Source organism: Pezoporus occidentalis, unplaced genomic scaffold (assembly GCF_034315485.1).
Source record: "Pezoporus occidentalis ecotype Australia unplaced genomic scaffold, CSIRO_AGI_Poc_V1 ctg400, whole genome shotgun sequence".
Taxonomy (NCBI): Eukaryota; Metazoa; Chordata; class Aves; order Psittaciformes; family Psittacidae; genus Pezoporus; species Pezoporus occidentalis.
This window is the reverse complement of record NW_026915726.1, coordinates 150,527-167,348: the sequence shown is the minus strand read 5'-3', so window position 1 is coordinate 167,348 and position 16,822 is coordinate 150,527. Positions and strand designations below refer to the sequence as shown.

The 16,822-nt window shown below is 55.3% G+C and overlaps 1 protein-coding gene across 3 annotated transcripts; it reads left to right on the top strand.

The window, feature by feature from the left end:
- Positions 1–478: 478 nt before the first annotated feature.
- Positions 479–16,409, top strand: UNC13D (unc-13 homolog D). 3 transcript variants are annotated; one of them, XM_062633753.1, is made up of 32 exons: positions 479–612; positions 3,438–3,470; positions 3,738–3,845; positions 4,894–4,953; positions 5,222–5,288; positions 5,372–5,549; positions 5,859–5,903; positions 6,334–6,402; positions 6,564–6,633; positions 6,974–7,078; positions 7,413–7,505; positions 7,757–7,860; positions 8,113–8,230; positions 8,835–8,959; positions 9,232–9,322; positions 9,577–9,633; positions 10,042–10,139; positions 10,359–10,410; positions 10,738–10,868; positions 11,191–11,311; positions 11,873–12,016; positions 12,191–12,289; positions 12,585–12,791; positions 12,969–13,037; positions 13,389–13,468; positions 13,667–13,772; positions 13,849–13,920; positions 14,048–14,131; positions 14,412–14,532; positions 14,994–15,117; positions 15,477–15,682; positions 15,786–16,409. In XM_062633753.1, exons 1-32 carry the CDS (start codon positions 556–558, stop codon positions 15,887–15,889), a joined length of 3,198 nt encoding a protein of 1,065 aa, XP_062489737.1. In that variant the 5' UTR covers positions 479–555; the 3' UTR covers positions 15,890–16,409. The 3 variants fall into 3 exon arrangements, with proteins under 3 accessions (XP_062489737.1, XP_062489736.1, XP_062489738.1); XM_062633752.1 differs by having other exon boundaries at positions 15,783–16,409; XM_062633754.1 differs by lacking the exons at positions 479–612; positions 3,438–3,470; positions 3,738–3,845; positions 4,894–4,953; positions 5,222–5,288 and having other exon boundaries at positions 5,438–5,526; positions 15,783–16,409.
- The last annotated feature ends 413 nt before the right edge of the window (positions 16,410–16,822 follow it).

Genomic DNA, 16,822 nt, shown 5'->3' with positions numbered 1-16,822 from the left:
TCCGTCCTCAGCCCAGCCCTGCCCAGTGCACCCAGGTGCCGCAGGGGTTTTCCACCCTGCAGATTTTGCACTGGATTTCAAACCCCCTCCATCTCTTGGAGCTGAAGATGACTTCTGCTTTCTGCAGGGTGCCCATCTGTGCTTACAAGGCATGACGGATCCCAAATACACATTGGAGCACAGATGCTTCATGCTGCCCCCACCCATGGTCCCCCACACTCTTTCACTGCTGGGCTTTGTCTTCTCAGAACTGTGGCTGGCAACGTGCTCCTGATTCCTTGCTCATAAATAACAGCAAGGGCTAGCACCTTTCTTCATTCTCATACTGCCTGTGCCATGGTGTCCCCATTGCTGAGGGCCACTGGTGCAAGATGGAGTGGTGGGAAACAGGGTTGGGTTTTCTGCATCTTCGTGAAGGAGGCCTTTGCATGTTTCCGCTTGTTAAAATGGCCATGTGAGATAAAGTCTGTGGTTTCCTCTGAGCATGTGAGAGAGGGGGGGAAGCAGCAGGGGCTGCAGAGCTGCAGCCGCTCTCAGCAGCGAGCCTTCCACGAGATGGATGCGGCTGGTGAGACCCCCGTGGGGACCCTCCCTGGGGAAGAGAACCCCGAGGTAGGTGCTTTTGACCCGGAGTGCTGGGGAGTGTGTTCGGGGTGTGACTGCTCCAAGGAGGGGATTGTGGCTGCTATGGCTGGGGGACACCAGGGTGCAGAGATGAGTGCTGAGGCTGTAAAAGGAGAACAAGAGAAGAGGGGCCTAGCCCGTGTCCCAGCAGGGATGTCTTTCAAGGGCGAGCAAGGAGTGGGGGTGGGGAGGTGGGGCACCATAGTCATGCAAATGTGCAACCAAGGGCTGTGCTGGGGGGTGGCTGCAGTTCTGTGTCAGCACTTAGCATCCCATCCCCGCTTAGCTGGGCTACAGCTTCCCAGCCCCTCCCAGCCCCTCTGGCTCCCTGATGCCAGCAGATGCCCTGAAGTCCCGCTCTCACCCAACCCAACCGACTGCCTCTGCAGCGGCCAGACAGACAGCATCCCCGTGTCTGCCCCTACGGAGATGGGACCCACAGCCCTGCACAACACTGCTGGGACCATGCCCACGTGGTGATCTGTCTTGGCTGTGTATTCCCCCCACCAGGGACTTGCTCTTTCTAAGGGATGAGAGAGCTGGGCTTGTTCAGTGTGAAGAGAAGAGAAGGCTCCTTAAGGGGAGAACTTAAAGCAGCTCCAGTGCCTAAAGGGGCTGCAGGAAACCTGGAGAGGGGCTTGGGACAAGGGCCTGTAGGGACAGCACAAGGGGAATGGCTTTAACCTGCCAGAGGGGAGACTGAGATGAGCTCTTAGGCAGAAGCTCTTCCCTGTGAGGGTGCTGAGGCGCTGGCACAGGGTGCCCAGAGAAGCTGTGGCTGCCCCATCCCTGGCAGTGTTGAAGGGCAGGTTGGACACAGGGGCTTGGAGCAAGCTGCTCTAATGGAAGGTGTCCCTGCCCATGGCAGGGGTTGGAGCTGGAGGAGCTTTAAGGTCCCTTCCAACACAAACCATTCTATGATTCTGAGTGTCACTGTCTCTGCAGCTGAGCTGGCCTCCTGCACTGGTGGCACTGTCACAGCAGCAGGCAGGGGGGATGTTGGTGGCTGTATCCAGACCTAGATTTAAGCAACACTCCTGGATTTGAGCTGGGCCTTTGTCATGGGGATTAGCAGCAGTAAATACATCCTGGTGGCCCAGCTCAGCTTTATCTTAACCAGACCCATGCACATATGGGCAAGCACAAAGCAGAATCCACAGCAGCTGTCCCCACTGGCAGAAAGGAGCAACATGGAGCTATCCCCAAAATCAACAGTGATTCCTCCCCCTGTCTTCTTGGGCTACTCCTCTGCTGGGCAAGGACCAGCAGCAGAGAAATAATAAATTCCTTTTTTCCTCTTTCCCCAGCAACCCTGCTTGTGGGGCAGCATTGCCCGATGCAGAAGGATTTGGGATGGGGCCAAGTCCACTGTGCCCCAGTGTAGGCAGGATGGTGCTGGGTGCAGGAAGGGCCCTCCGGGGTACAACAGGTTCCTCCTTTCACAGGAACTGTTGCAGCCCTTGGCACCAACCAGAGGTAGAAGGGGTCCTGGAGCAGGTGGGAGAGAAGTAACTCAAGGGTTAAACTCGCTGGGGGTAGGAGAGTTGAATTTAGTCCAGGTGGCTGGGGGATTATGCCAGCTTTAGATTTGCCATAAGCAAATGTAACCGCTCCAGCTCAGGATTGTGGGGGATTCTAAGGTCATTTTGGGGCCTGGGCTGACTCACAGGTAGGGCTTATCCACCCATCACCCAAGCACAGCTGGGGATGTGCTTGGCATGTGTTCCTCGGCACAGAAAGGGCCAAACTCATTTCGGAAATTTCCATTACATTCTTTGTAATTCTTTGCATTCTTTGCATTGCACCCTTGTGCTCCCAGTGGCCCCAGCACTGGGAGCCATAAAGGGTAGCACAGAGGCACCAATTCCCTTCTCTTTGGCTGTGTCACCTGGCTCATGGCAGTGGCAAAGTTACCATCACCCAGCCAGGTGCTCTGCCATGTGGTGGCTGAATCCAGATTGTGGTTAGAGAAGCAGGATGGGCTCAGCCTCTGCACTGGGGAGGGAGCAGGGGGTGAGGATGGGCTGAGAGTTGGGGTTTGCCAGAGAATAGGGTATTTTTGGAAGAAGTGGTTTGATCTCCTGGATGGATCCATGTGGAACCAAGATGAGTGGGAGGTGACATTTGAGGTGGGGGACAACAGGGGCTGTGTGGGCAGCAGGACCTCTGCTCAGCCCCGGGGTTGCATGCTGCTGGAGCCGCAATGTTGTGCAATTTAACTGCCTTTTGGAAAGCAAATGCTATTGCTGGTCATGCTTCAAGTAGGGAATGGACCTTCAGCTCAACAATAAGTACCAGTGCACTGTTGGAGCAGCACCCATTTTTCAGGCAAGCGAACTCGTCATAAATCCCAATGGCTTTTTGAAGTTGCTTTGCCTATAGCTGTCTTGCCCAGCCTGTAGCTCCTCACCACGCTTTGTCCACTTGCCTTCTCCCTTGGCTCATTTTCTCTCCAGCCTGGTCCTGTTGGGCCTGGCCAGGCCAGTGAGCAGCTCTGTGGGGCAAGAGGTGGGAAGCTGGCTTTTAAAGCCTCCTATTGGTCCCCTCAAGTTGCCATCTTTGCTGCCCCCTCTTTAATTAACAGGGCTTGGGAGTAAAGTCCCCATGCTGCCCTGACAGGTGGTGATGAAGGAAGTGATTCCTCAACCACAGGGTTCCTGCAGGGTGTCACAGCATCCTTTGGGGCATCCCAACCCAATGGGCTGCAGGTGACGCCCCATTCTGGCTGCCGTGCCCAGCTGCTATTTCCTTCTAAAACCACCCTCTACTGTGAGACCTGACAAGAAACCTCTCTGTTTCTCTTCTTTCTCTAGATGGATCTGTCCCACCGGCTCTCAAAGAGAGAGGTACAGATATGAATATGGGCCCACCGTGGTCTCCCTGGGTGGCACTGGAGGGGGTGGTAGTGCTGCAGAAGCTTGGGGACATGGCTCAGCTCCTGAAGATGCTCCCCATGGACTCCCCTTGGTGGTCAGGCAGGGCTGTATGCCAGGAGAGAGGTGGCAGGGCCCAGTGGGAGCTGGCAGGGGGGACACCCCGTTAATCTTGAGGGGTGAATGGAGAAAGTCCCTGCTGGCCTGGCCCCAGGCAAGGTGTTGGCACCCCCCTTGCAGCTGACCCTGCTCTATGAGGAGGTCCTCTACACCATCCAGCACCGCTTGGGCAAGCCTGAGCACCACCATGTCATGGATTCCCAGGAGCTCTATGCCTACGTTCAAAAGGTAATTCCCCACCTCCCTGACGGGGTCCCCAAAACCTGTCCCTGACATAGAATCATAGAATAGTTAGGGTTGGAAAGGACCTTAAGATCATCAAGTTCCAATGGGCAGGGACACTTCACACTAAACCATGCCACCCAACGCTCTGTCTAACCTGGCCTTGAACACTGCCAGGGATGGAGCATTCACAACCTCCCTGGGCAACCCATTCCAGTGCCTCACCACCCTTACAGTAAAGAGCTGCCTCATATCCAATCTAAACTTCCCCTGTTTAAGTTTTAACTCATTACCCCTTGTCCTATCACTACAGTCCCTAATGAAGAGTCCCGCCCCAGCATCTTTGTAAGGCCCCTTCAGACACTGGAAGCTGCTCTGAGGTCTCCACGCAGCTTCTCTTCTCCAGGCTGAACAGCCCCAGCTTTCTCAGCCTGTCTTCATACAGGAGGTGTTCCAGTGGCCTCCTCTGGACTTGTTCCAACAGTTCCATGTCCTTTTTATGTTGAGGACACCAAAACTGCACACAATACTCCAAGTGAGGTCTCACAAGAGCAGAGCAGAGGGGCAGGATCACCTCCTTCCACCTGCTGGTCATGCTTCTTTTGATGCAGCCCAGGATACGGTTGGCTTTCTGGGCTGCGAGCGCACACTGCAGCCAGCTCATGTTCATTTTCTCATCGAGCAGCACCCCCAAGTCCTTTTCCACAGGACATGTCCATCCTCCCAGTGGAAGAGGATGGTGGGGGACACTCAGAGGAATTTTTTAAGAAGCATCTTGAAAGGCATAGCAGCAGCATCTAGCTGGAGGGCTGGGAAAGCTTGTGGCTGAGCAATATTAGGCTTAGGGAGAAATATTTGTCTTGGACTCAGAATGGTGGGAAGAAGACTTTCCCTGAAGAGCTTTCAATTGGCAAAGAGCAGCCCTTCTGCTGGGCTCTTTGCTGCTCTCTTCTCACCTGGAGCTGCCGCTGCCTCCCAGGGAGCAAAGGGAAGCCCTTGGCTGCTCTACAGCTACCGTTAACAGGGCAGCACCCATTACCTGGTATCTACATAGGCTTTTGGCATGGATGAAGAGGAGCACAGTGTCATCATGCAGCAGGTCAAGGAACTGGAGGTATGCAGCAAGACAGTGCCTCCCCAGTGTGCTGTGACCTGGGGGGGGGAAGTTCCTGCAGTGGGATGGTGCTGGGGGGCTGCAGTGTCTTTTGGCCCCTGTGCTTGGGCATTGGGGTATGGGGTGCCCTGGGCTGTGCTGGGGGAGTCACTTGGGAGCTGTTTGCTGGTCTGAACAGCAGCTGCTGGCGTGCGCATGCATGAGCCTCTGCTTCCTCACAGCGCTGTTGACTCCCACATTATTTTATTTTTTTTTCCTACTCTTCCAGAGCCCAATTTTCTGCCTGAAAGCAACCGTGAAGGAAGCCAAGGGGATTTTGGGTAAAGATGTCAGTGGTAAGTGGAAATGAATGGGTGTCCCATTGGAAAAGGGGCAGGCACTGCTCCAGACGGGGACTTGCATGCCTCCATCCTCGCAGGGTTCAGTGACCCTTACTGCCTGCTGGGCATCAAGACCAAGAGCCAGGAACTTGCCAACCCTGACCACAAGAAGCGGATGAAGGCTGTGGTCAAAGACCTCATCCCTGAAGACCAGATCCATCGCACACAAGTTATAAGCCAGACCCTCAGCCCGGTGTGGGATGAGACATTTATCCTGTAATCTGCCACCCCTTGGCTTTGCTCACTGGGGAGATGAAGGGGGGGAGGTTTCACTACTCACCCCAACCAGGAACTCCTAGGGCAATGCCCACTGGGGCTTGCCAGGCTTCTGATCTGACCTATGCAGCAGATCCAGGGAGGTGAAAAGCAAAAGCAGTCCCTCAGGGCTTCCCATGACTTTCCCAGGATGTGCAGGGTGGTTTCAGGGTCTCCCCCAGCCTGCCTGTAATTCCCAGTTGTCCTGTCTGCTTGCTGCCAGTTCCTTGGATGCTGCTTGAGTAACAGCATCCCACTGGTGCCTTGCAGGGAGTTTGAAGACATGGAGACAGCCAGCTTCCACCTGGACATGTGGTGAGCAGCAACCACCCTCAGGCCAGCAACCCTGACCCCCAACCCTGAGCAGGGTCCTGCCTCCTGGGAGGGTCCCTGGGATGGTTCTTCAACCTGCTCCCTTTAAAACCCCCAGAAACCAGCTGGGAAACCCTTTCCCTGTCACTGGCTGCTGGAGTAGTGCACAGTTCAGGATGTGACCAGCATGAGCAAAGTGTACCCAGGCTGGCTTTGCCCAGGCAGGGCTGATCCTGACCCCTGATTTTATTTATGGGAAGAAGTCACATGTTTGCACATTTTGGCTAGACACCTGGTTTTGGGAGATGGTCTTAATTCCAACACATTTCCCCCTCCAAGCACCTTCTTTCTTCCACCATCACTGGAGGGCCCTGAAGGGTTTTGCAATTGCTTGAATTTCCTCCTTTCCCATGTTGGGTTTCCCTGCTCACAGGGACTCGGACATGGTGGAGTCAGTGCGGCACAAGCTGGGGGAGCTGACAGACCTCCACGGCCTCAAACGGTTGGTGCTAATGGTCCTAATGGCTGATGAAGGAAAAGGGTTTGGAAAATGCTTAAAAATTGTTTTTGGAAAGAGGGCTGGAGGGTGGCAGGGCTGTCACCCTTCCTCACCTTAACCAGTGACTTTTCACAGTCACACACATCCTTGTTCATGGCTTTCAGGATCTTTAAAGATGCTCGCAAAGACAAAGGGCAGGATGATTTCCTGGGGAATGTGGTCCTTCACCTGAAGGTGAGCACTGCCATGCATCCTCTGGTCCAAGTGACTCCCCATGTGCCTCTTTAAACCTCCCAGATCTGGGCAGGATCCAAGCCCTGTGGCTACACTGAGCATACTCAGGATCCCAGCTTAGAGCCACAAACTGATGCCAGGTCCCTCAGTTTGGAGGCAGGTGCCCTGGCCATCAATTACTCAAGCTCAGTGATGATATATCATTTAGTTTTAATCCAATATTAGTGTTATCTTATACACCATCTTTCTATTCTATTAATGCAGTGGGACCTCATCCTGGATTGGAATCCTTCCCCTGGGAAGGCTACCTGGGGCTTCACCTTTGTCTCTGTTCAAGCAGGATCTGCACTGCTGGAATGACCGATGGTACCAGCTGGAGCCACGAACGGAGACGTACCCAAACCGGGGACAGTGTCACCTGCAGTTCCTGCTTACACACAAGAAGGTAGGAGGGGATGGGGAGGGGGGTCCCTATCCATGCCTTGGCAGGATGGGGTAGCTGCCTGTCCCTTGGACTCTATCTTGGGGTCACAGATCCCTGCTCCACGACCAGAGGTGGCAACATCAGTGTTTCCATGTGCTGTAAAACAGCTTGAGCTTCCCCTGAGCTGCATGCCAGCAAGGGTGCCTTGGTCCTCGTGCAACTGCACCACTTGGCTCAGCTTCAGGTGGGGCAATCTGGCCCCATGCTTTTCGGGTTCCTGTGTCCCACTCTCTGACTGCATCTCTGCATCTTCAGGCCGTTACGGTTATTGCTTCTATGCCTTGTGTCTTTTCAGAGGGCCACCACGAGCAGTCGAACACAGCCAAGCTACGCTGTCCATCGCCACCTCCTGCAGCAGCTGGTGTCCTATGAGATCCTTCAGCACCAGGTATTGAGTGGGAGAATCCCTCTGGCAGCTGGGCTGGGGTGAGGGTTTCTTTTGGAGCCCATCACACTTAACACCTTGCTGCAGTGTGATGGGAAGGAGGGTCATGATGATGCCTGCCTGTGCTTAGCATTCTTACAGGGCACCCATTCCACATGTGGGCCTGCAAACACACCCTGCCTTGGTGCCTGTTCCCCTCCTTGCTCAGTCCAGCTTGCTCCAGGACTCACCACCCTCCCTTTGCATCCTTGCAGGCCGGCAACATTGACTGGGGTGGGGAGCTGAGCAGGCATGCCAGCACCGTGCTGTACCTGCATGCCACGCAGAAGGATCTCTCTGACTTCCACCAGGTCATAGTGTGAGTACCCCATGCCCAGGGAGCCACGATGCAGCATGAGGGTCAAGGACTCTGACAGCTCCCCTGGGCATTGTGTGACTGCAGCTGGAACCTCCAATGAGCTCCGGTGGTGCCCCCTGCCCTGAACAGGACCAGGGGAACTGGGTACCACGCATGCAATCTCAGCTGTAGCCAGGGTGGGGGGAGCCTCACGCTAGCCCCTGAGTGTCCACCAGCCCTGGGGGTTCAGCCCAGCCTCTCCTTTCCCCCTAGGAGGTGGCTGGCATACAGCAAGCTCTACCAGAGCCTGGAGTTCAACAGCAACTGCCTGCTCCACCAGATCACCAGTATTGAGTACCAGTGGGTACAGGAGCGCCTGAGGCCAGAGCAGGTGAAGGGGGCTCTGGCACCATGCAGGGGGCAGAGATCAGGGGAATGTGCCCCATGCACCCAACCCCATGCCTCTCCTCCCAGCTCCCATGGCCATTTCCATCCCTGTGTTCCAGAAAGGGCAGGACCTTGGGGGGTACAGGAGTTCTGGGGTGTCTGCAGGGCATTTCTGAGGAGAACCAGCCTCAGGAACCAGGACAACCCAGGCTCAGGGAGCCCCTTTGCCCCAGAAGTTTGTCTCCCCTGTCCATGCATAAGCCTTTACTCTTTGCACTGACATCCCCCCTCCTCCATCACTGCTATCAAGTCAATCACAACCCTCTACAAGACCTAAATATGACCCAATTCTTACTTTACCCAGCCCATGAGTTTTCCCAGAGCATGCCAGCAGCTGCTGAGACTCTGAATTTTTCAGGCGTAGCAACGAGGTTTAAGTACAAAGCTCAGTTCAGAGAAGTTACTGGAGGCATTGGGGTTTCCCACCCCTAGAGCATGCTAGAAAGGAACAGGAGACACCAGCTCCCTCCATCACAGGGTCATGGTCCTGCCAGCATCTCTTGTCTGCCACTAAGGTGGACAGCACATGTTTCCTTCCTTCTCCCCAGAAAGCAGAGGTGGCCGAGTCCTTCCAGTCCTTGCTGACTTATGGGGTCTCCCTCATTCGGAGGTACCGCATCATTTTCCCGCTTTCTGTCCCAAGGTCCACAGAGAGACTCCAGTCCCTGCTCCGGTGAGTTGAGCACCAGTGCCAGCTGTGCATGGGGTCCTATGGCTTAGCCCCCATGATGGACAAGCCTGTAAGCTTCAGCAAAAACCTACATGAACCCTTTCTGCCCCCTTCTAGGCTGCTGTGGCACTTGTTCTGTCTTGTCCCTCATCCTGGGCTCTCTGTGGTGGTTGGTGCTGGGAGGGGAAGATCCACTTGGGTAGGGTTCTTGGGGAGAGAGTTCGTGGTTTCTGAGGGACTGGTGCTGGGTTTCACTTCAGGTTCTTGCTTTGCAGAGTCCTGGTCCAGATGTGCAAAATGAAAGCTTTCCATGAGCTGTGCACGCCCAGCCCCAAACTCCCCCACATGGTCTTCACAGCGCTGAAGGTAGTGGGACCAGGGTCTCACCCTCCCAGTCCTGGTCAAGTGGGACCCTGCACACTGCCCATGCAAAGCCACATGGACCACCATGAAGGAGGGAAATACCTGCCCCTCTTCAACTTGATGGTCCCAGCCTGGGGTTACAACCACATGGGGCTGGGTCCTGCCACACCAGGGGACAGAGGGAGTGAAGGGGGTGGCAGAGCTGGCTTTGCTCCTCCTGCTTCCCTGCCATCACACCATGATTCCTGTCTTGCCAGTCAGGCACAACAGAGTGGTTCCATATGAAGAAGCAGCATCTCAAGCCCATGGTGAAGGTCAGTTCTCATCTCTGCCTCCCTGACATGATAAGGAACAGTTTGCTGGGTAGGGGGTGGGAGTCCCAAGGCAGTGGGAAGAGAAGACTGAGACGAGGCTTCTCCAGTTTTCTGATTCATCAAGGCATTTGGGTTTCCAGCTTAAAAGTACCATGAGCCATGCTATCTGCAGCTGCCAAGGTGCCTTGGGGGTTAAGGCCTTGTTGCAATGCTCAGAAGAGGTGGTCCCCAGAGCAGCCATGCAAACACATGATGACATTGAATGTTATCAACAACTGGTGCTTAGTGGATCTAAGGATAGATTGCTACCTCACGAAAAAAAAACATACAAATAAAACAGATTAGAACAGAGCTCAGGTCATCTCAAAATAACTGAGCATTGAAAAGAAGCTGTTCTTTCCTTTGCAGAGCATGGAGGAGAACGGCAAAGCCTTGTCCAGACTCCTCCTGGAGGTGTTAGGAGATCTCCAACAGTGCCAGAAAATCTGGAATAGATTTTTCATCAGGTAGGTTTTGGAGCTTGATCCCCCCCATCCCTGGGGTGAAGAGCAACAGGACACTTTGATGCCTCATTCCTTGGTTCTTGGGCTCCACAGATAGTATCTGTGGTCCCACCTTTGCTTCTTAGACCTGTACTATCCTTGCCATTATGGAATGGGCATGGCCTAGGAGGGTTTGCTCGGCTGGAGCCAAGAGGCTCCTGATTCCCTGTTTCTCTCTTGCAGCACCTTGAAGTTGAATCTCTTCTCCATCGCCTACCTGGAGCTGGAGAGGCTGGTGAGCAAGGCTGGGCTGCTCTGCACTTGTAGGACTAATGTCGAAAGCAAGGCTGAGGTTTATGGCCACCCTTCACATAGCAAATGGTTGTTGCAAGCCTGGAAAGGGAGCAAGCCGGGGAAACTCTCCATCTTTCCCTGTGAGCCCTGTGAGCCCAAGACTACCATCTGCTTACTTGACCTAATGAATCTCCGGAAATGCCACCCAAAAGGAAGAGGAGTTCCCTGAGCTGATCCTCACCCATGGCTCTGCAGAGCCCCAACCAGACCAAGCCTTCCTGGCTGGACCTTCACTAACAACTGTCTCCCTTCCATTGCTCACTACCAGGTTGCGGAGCATGTCCAGGAGCAGCTACGCGAGGTCAACAGCAGTATGTCCAAACCCACAGCCGAGAGCCTTTTCCAGCTCTACATGAACCTCCAGGAGCTTTATCGGATGAAGGACTTCCTCCCAGAGAGGTATCCAACCCAGGGAGAGGGAATGAGCAGTTTACTGAGAGGAACTCTAAATCCTTCCAATTCACCTGCATCAGTAATTACACACAAGGCAGACAGGGCTGTTGGTGTCTGGTGTTGATATGAGCATCACCAGAAGGGTTTCAGGCCCTTCTGTGAGTGGGCCTGATAGAGACCTCAACTTCCAGACAAGTGGAGGTTTCACCTTAGCATGTTGCTACGTGCTGCCTCCACCGCAGGTCAGTTTCTTGTATGCAAGAGCAAGGAGGGCTGATGGTCTGTGCTACTGCTGTGCAGTTGAAGAAGCTGCTGCCTTCATCCACAGGGATGGACCTCTGGCTCTGAACAATTTCCACCAGTGGTTCAAGGAAGGTGTTCCCCAGTGGCTGCAGAAGGCCTACACCATTGCTCTGGAGAGGGCACAGAGAGCTGTCCAAATGGACCAGGTAACCCAGGGAGGAGGAGAGCATCTCCCTGCATCCTCTGGGGACACTTCAGCTCTCTCCATACCTTTCTGTGGCACCTGGCTTATGGCATTGAGACCACCACATAGGTGCCTCTTGCAGCCCAGGAGCAGGCTGGTTCCTCTCACAAACAAATAACAAAGGATGGGGTGTCATGGAGCAGTTGATCCCACCCATGCCCCTTCCCCTGCCGCTCTCTGGCAGCCTGAGCAAGCTGATGATCATGCATTTGGGCCATGCTGTGAGCACCCACGCTTCTCTTCTGACCTTTCGGAAGAGGGGAGGGAAGGCAGCCATGGGGCAGTGGGCTCCTTGCCCCACTCTTCAGTGTGTTCCAACAATGCTGGGTGGAGTACAGTGGAGGACTCCGTACAGGGAGCTCAGGCTACTTCTTCTGTCCTCATCTCCTCCACTCTCCAAAGTGGTGGCATTGGGATATATGGGAAGGGATGATGGGCCCCAAAGTAAAGGAGCAGCTCTCCTTATGTCAGATGGCTTCTTTCAATACAAGCCAAGTTGCATTTATTTTCTCTGCTCCCTCAGCTGACACCCTTTGGGGAGCACAACAAGCACAGCACTTCCACTGTTGACCTGTCCACCTGCTATGCCCAGATTGTGAAGACCTGGCAGCAGATCAACTGGCCAGACCCTGAGGAAGCCTTCATGATCATGGTGAAGCTTGTGGAGGTTTGTACACCAGGCCCTGCCAGCAAATACCATGCTCACGGACATCAGCAAAGTATCTTCTGCTCTTGGAGAACTGTCTCTAAGAATGGGGCCGGTGTCCCATGTTGACGTGGTGGGGTCCCCTGACCCCATGCTGCCCAGCTCAGTCTTGTTGGCTTCTTCTCTATCCCACAGGACATGTGTAGAATTGCCCTGATGTACTGCCGGCTCATCAAGGGGAGGGCTGAGGCTCTGTCGCAGCACAAGCAGAATGAGGGTGAAGAGGCCAACAGGGTTGGTATTGGGTCAGGGTCCTGTGTAGGGAGAGACAGGATTTGGCCATGGTTTCTGGGCAAAAAAAAAAAAAGAGATGAGCTGCTGAGCATCCAGCCAGCATCCCACGTTTGGGTTTCACAGAGATTGGTTGGCCCCTGATATAGCCACAATCCTGGAAAATCAGGAGGGAAATGATGCGAGCAGGGGTAGCAGGATGAGAATGGGGAATGGGAATAGTGATGGAGATAGGACTGGGCATGGGGGGATGCACCAAGGGGTGTGGGACACCCTGAAGCAGATCCGTTTTCCACAGCTCTGCATCGTGGTGAACAACATCAAGCAGCTGCGGCTGCTGATCCTGAAGCTGCCATCGCAGCTGGACTGGGTGCAGCTGGAGCAGCGCACGGGAGCCGTCATCGACCGGCAGCAGATCCAGCATACGCTGCACAACCAGCTCGACAGCACCATCTCCTGCCTGGATCACGAGGTCCAGGAGGTGGTGCAAACCCTGGCCACCAAGGTAACCACCTGCCACTGGCTCCCCTTGGCCCTTGCCTGGCCCAAAAGTGGGGAGGTTTTACCCAAGGGGGCCTGGAGCCCATAATGCTCCTGGGATGGAGATAAGAATGGGCCTGTGCATGGGGAGGCTCTTGCAGAGGGTAAAGCCCAAGAGCCTCTGTGCATTTCTCCCTGGCAGCTGGAAAAGGGCATTGCCAGACACATCCAGGAGCTCTCATCTTCTAATGACACCAGGGAGCCTGAGGATGTAAGTACCGGCCCAGTTCCCCCCAGACCATCTCTTTTGGGCAGCCATGAATAACTTTTGCCTACTTGGTAGAGACCCCTGTTACCCTTCCCCAGCTCTCCCTGCCCCACACCTGGGGCACAAGTCACACCACCAATGTGGCCCAAACATCCAAATGCTGACATTTGATGCCCATGCTAGCAGCAGGACCAAACAGGGCACAGCCTGCCCATGTCTTCACTGCGGGAGGGAGCCCTGGACCCTCCCCTTCCCTTCTGGCTCCAGCCAGCAGTGCTCTGCCCCTCTCCCCACTGTGATCTGCGGGATATGCCCCTCCATGCCCTCCCCAATGCTTCTCTCATCTCGCTGCAGGCCATCATCCCCCTCATGAAGTTTCTGGAGTCAGAGCTGCAGTATCTCAATGAGCATCTGGTCCAGGAGAACTTTAAAAGGTGATCAGGGCACTGGGGATGCACCATGGCAGAGGCCAGGTCCCATGGGTCTTGGGAACCTCCCGCTCTGGGCTGGCTGCTCAGCCCTGGGGGATAAGCCCATTCTCTCCCGGGCTTTGCAAAGCCCCTCAGCTGAGGACTAACCTCCCCAACTCATCCCCTGGGATCCCTCACAGTCTTCCTTCCTTGCCCCTGCAGCCTCCTCACTCTCCTCTGGCATCACACCTTGGCCGTGCTGTCAGCAGCCATGGGGCAGCAGGTCCCCTCAGCCCAGTGCTACAAGAAGCTGCACTGTGCCCTGAAGGTACCAACGGGGGAGCTGCGGAGTCCCTGGCCGGGCTGGCTGTTTGGCTGCTGACTAACACCATCCTTCTCACCAGAGCCTGGAGCTGTGCTTCCATGCCGAGGGCTGTGGACTGCCGCTGGAGATGCTCCACACAGCAGTCTTCCAGGTACAAGGTGCTGGCGATAGCTGGGGAGGGGGTCCCCAGGCGTTTCCTTTGGGTGGTCTCCAGGGATGACATCCCTGCACTGTGGACCTGTTGTGTGTTTGACTGTCACCTCTCATCCTCCCTGCAGTCGCTGGACACCCGCCTGGACCTCTACTCTGCCACCAGCCGCAAACTCATCCAGAAATACTTCAGCAACAGGATCCAGCAGCAGGTAGGAGGCAGGATGGTGCCCCCAGCTCCTTCCTACATCCCACCCTTGCACATGCAAGGCTGCCTGGCACAGCCTGCCTGTGAAAAGGTGGGATTTACCCACCATCCTCTCAGTCCTGGGGCTTTTTAGGCTAGTTTTGCCCCAGTGGCAGAATGGAGAGAGCTCAACTGCATCCCAGAGAATGCCCATCACCCCCTCTACCCCAAAGTGCCTGCTCACCCTCCACCAGACACTGGGTATCCCCTCCATTAAGCACCTTATTCTTGTACCCCCCCCTCAGCTGGATGCCAGCTCGGAGAAGTATGGGGCTGTGACCATCAAAGCACTGTACTGCCCTTCGGAGCAGAAACTCCATGTGGAAGTCCTCAATGCTGTCAACCTCATCCCTTTGGACTCCAATGGTGAGTAGGGTGGGCTTGGGAGGCCCACCATCTTGGGATCTCCTGCCCCTGGGTAGGAGAGTTGCTGGCAATGTTTGGATTAATGGGACTCTCTCTTGAGTTGCTTTTGCATTCGAGGAGGTGGGTTTGAGAAAGAAAGGAGGTTATTGCACTGGTCTGAGGTGGTCCAGTGGGATGAGGCAGGCAGGACACACATCCCACTGCCTTCAGTTTGCAGGACAAGCTAGCAGCCAGGGCAGGTGGATTTTTTCCATCATGCAAACCATGTCTCGGCCCCAAAAAACTATGCCAGGGTGACAAGAGGCAGTGTCCCAGGGTGGCTGTCATTTGGGGAGGTCTCCAGGAGAGGTCACTCCTCTTGCAGCCACCTATGGGGTAATCAGGGTTGGGGAAGTTCTTGCATCCTCCCAGGGGCTGGGCTGGGTGGCAGCAGGAGGGACCTAACATCTTCTCCACACTAGGCTCCAGTGACCCCTTCATCCAACTCACCTTGGAGCCCCGGCATGAGTTCCCCGAGGTGGTGGCCAGGGCCACCCAGTGCAAGAGGAATGAGCGGCACCCCCTCTTTGATGAAGCCTTTGACTTGTATGTAGGGGCTGACATCCCCGGCCCCCCTCCTCCCCCAATCCCCTCTGCTCCCCAAGCTTCAGCTGAGCTTCGGCTATGGGACTGCTGCTCTGGGAACTGGGTCCTGTCCTGGGATTTCACCCCCTGCTCAGCTGTGGGATCCCACGGTGAGAGCTGGGGTAGGGGCACCCTCAACACCTGGGTCCCACAGGATAGTGTGGGGCTGTACAGGGCCCCTGTGCTTTGAAGGGGTTGAGGTCAGTGCAGGGAAGCAGGGGGGAGCATCACAGTGGAGAAGCCTGTGGGGACCTATTTGGTCCCTGGAGGGAAGGCTGAATTCTGTGATGTGATGGTCCCTGCATCCCATCTCCCTGCAGCTTGATCCCTGCTGAGAAGTGCCGGCAGGAGGGTGCCTGCCTTCTCCTGACCGTGTTTGACTACGACATGCTGGGGGCCAACGACCTGGAAGGTGAAGCCTTTTACCCCCTCTGCCACCTGCCTGGCCTCAACACCAATGAGGACCCTGCTGATGCAGGAAGGGTGCCCCAGACCCGCCTCCCTCTCACACACCCCAAACCCACTGGTACGTGGAGCCACTGCCGAGCTGAGCCCTCACCAGCCCCACAGCATGAGGAGGGGCTGCAGTGAGCATCTCCCACCACCGCTCCCCTCCTCTTTGGCAGGAGATGAGATTCTCCAGCTGCTGGAGTCCAGGAAGGGGGACAAAGAGGCTCAGGCCTTTGTTAAGCTCCGCAAGCAACGAGCCAAGCAGTCCAAGGAGACAGAATGAGGCAGAGGAAGAGGGGCCTGAAATGAGGGGCTCCAGCCAATGGGACCCCTCTAGAATTTTCCTGGTTCTGGGGCTAGAGCCATCTGCAGGGACCAGGAGTGAGAGGGGGTCCCTGTGCCCTGCAAACCTTCCCAGCATTCACCTCTCCCCCACCCTTGGGTAGCTCCTGTGAGGCTGGGGAGGGTGTACCTGGTATTTCAGGGCATTTCTTTGCCTGTCTGGACTAGCGACAGTACTCCAGGGATGGGAAATTGTCTGGCTGTCCCTGCCCACCCCCTCTTTAGCTAGTCACTGCTGGTACCACATCTTGTGGCCATGTCCCAGAAACTCCTGTCTGCAGCATGCGGTCAGGGCAAAGTAAAGGCATCATCATTTATTTGGGGTGTGGACAACCAGTGGCCAAACCTGCTTTTTTCTTTCTTTTTTTTTTTTTTTTTTCCCCTTTTCATCTATTCTTTTCCCTCTTTTTTCCCATGGCATGGATCAGCCTCTAATTTTAAATTAAAAACTTCAAAGCTCATGTGTGATCTGAGTCTGTGCAGGGAGTGCTTTAGGTGATGGCCCTGGGCTGGACAGAAGCTGTGGCAGTAGCGTGGCAGGGTGGGTCAAGGCATTTGGGGTAAGGTGAGGGCTCCCATCCTTGATGGGGTTAAGCCAGGAAGAGGCAGCTGGATGCAGAGTTTCAGAGGGAGGACACGGCACATGAATGAACTTGTCCAAGTTTCCCATTGAAAAGAGGATGGGGAGCTGCAATGGTGCTGAGGCAGGCACCACTGGGAAGGAGCTGGACTGGCACCAGGAGGCAGCAGGGTCCCGCACCCCAGGGCCAGCAATGCCTGGCCTGGTGGGCACTTGTTCCTCCCCTCCCAGCCTTGGCTGGTCCCTGCAGGTATCAAGTCTTTTGTGGATTGGAAGGGACCTTAAAGCTCCTCC

Excerpts from the sequence above, each read along its gene's own strand:
- UNC13D (XM_062633752.1), top strand. The coding sequence starts at position 556 with ATGGATGCGGCTGGTGAGACCCCCGTGGGGACCCTCCCTGGGGAAGAG. Across the intron at positions 13,038-13,388 it reads ACACCAGGGAGCCTGAGGAT|GCCATCATCCCCCTCATGAA; the intron begins GTAAGTACCGGC and ends ATCTCGCTGCAG. Across the intron at positions 14,533-14,993 it reads CATCCCTTTGGACTCCAATG|GCTCCAGTGACCCCTTCATC; the intron begins GTGAGTAGGGTG and ends TCTCCACACTAG.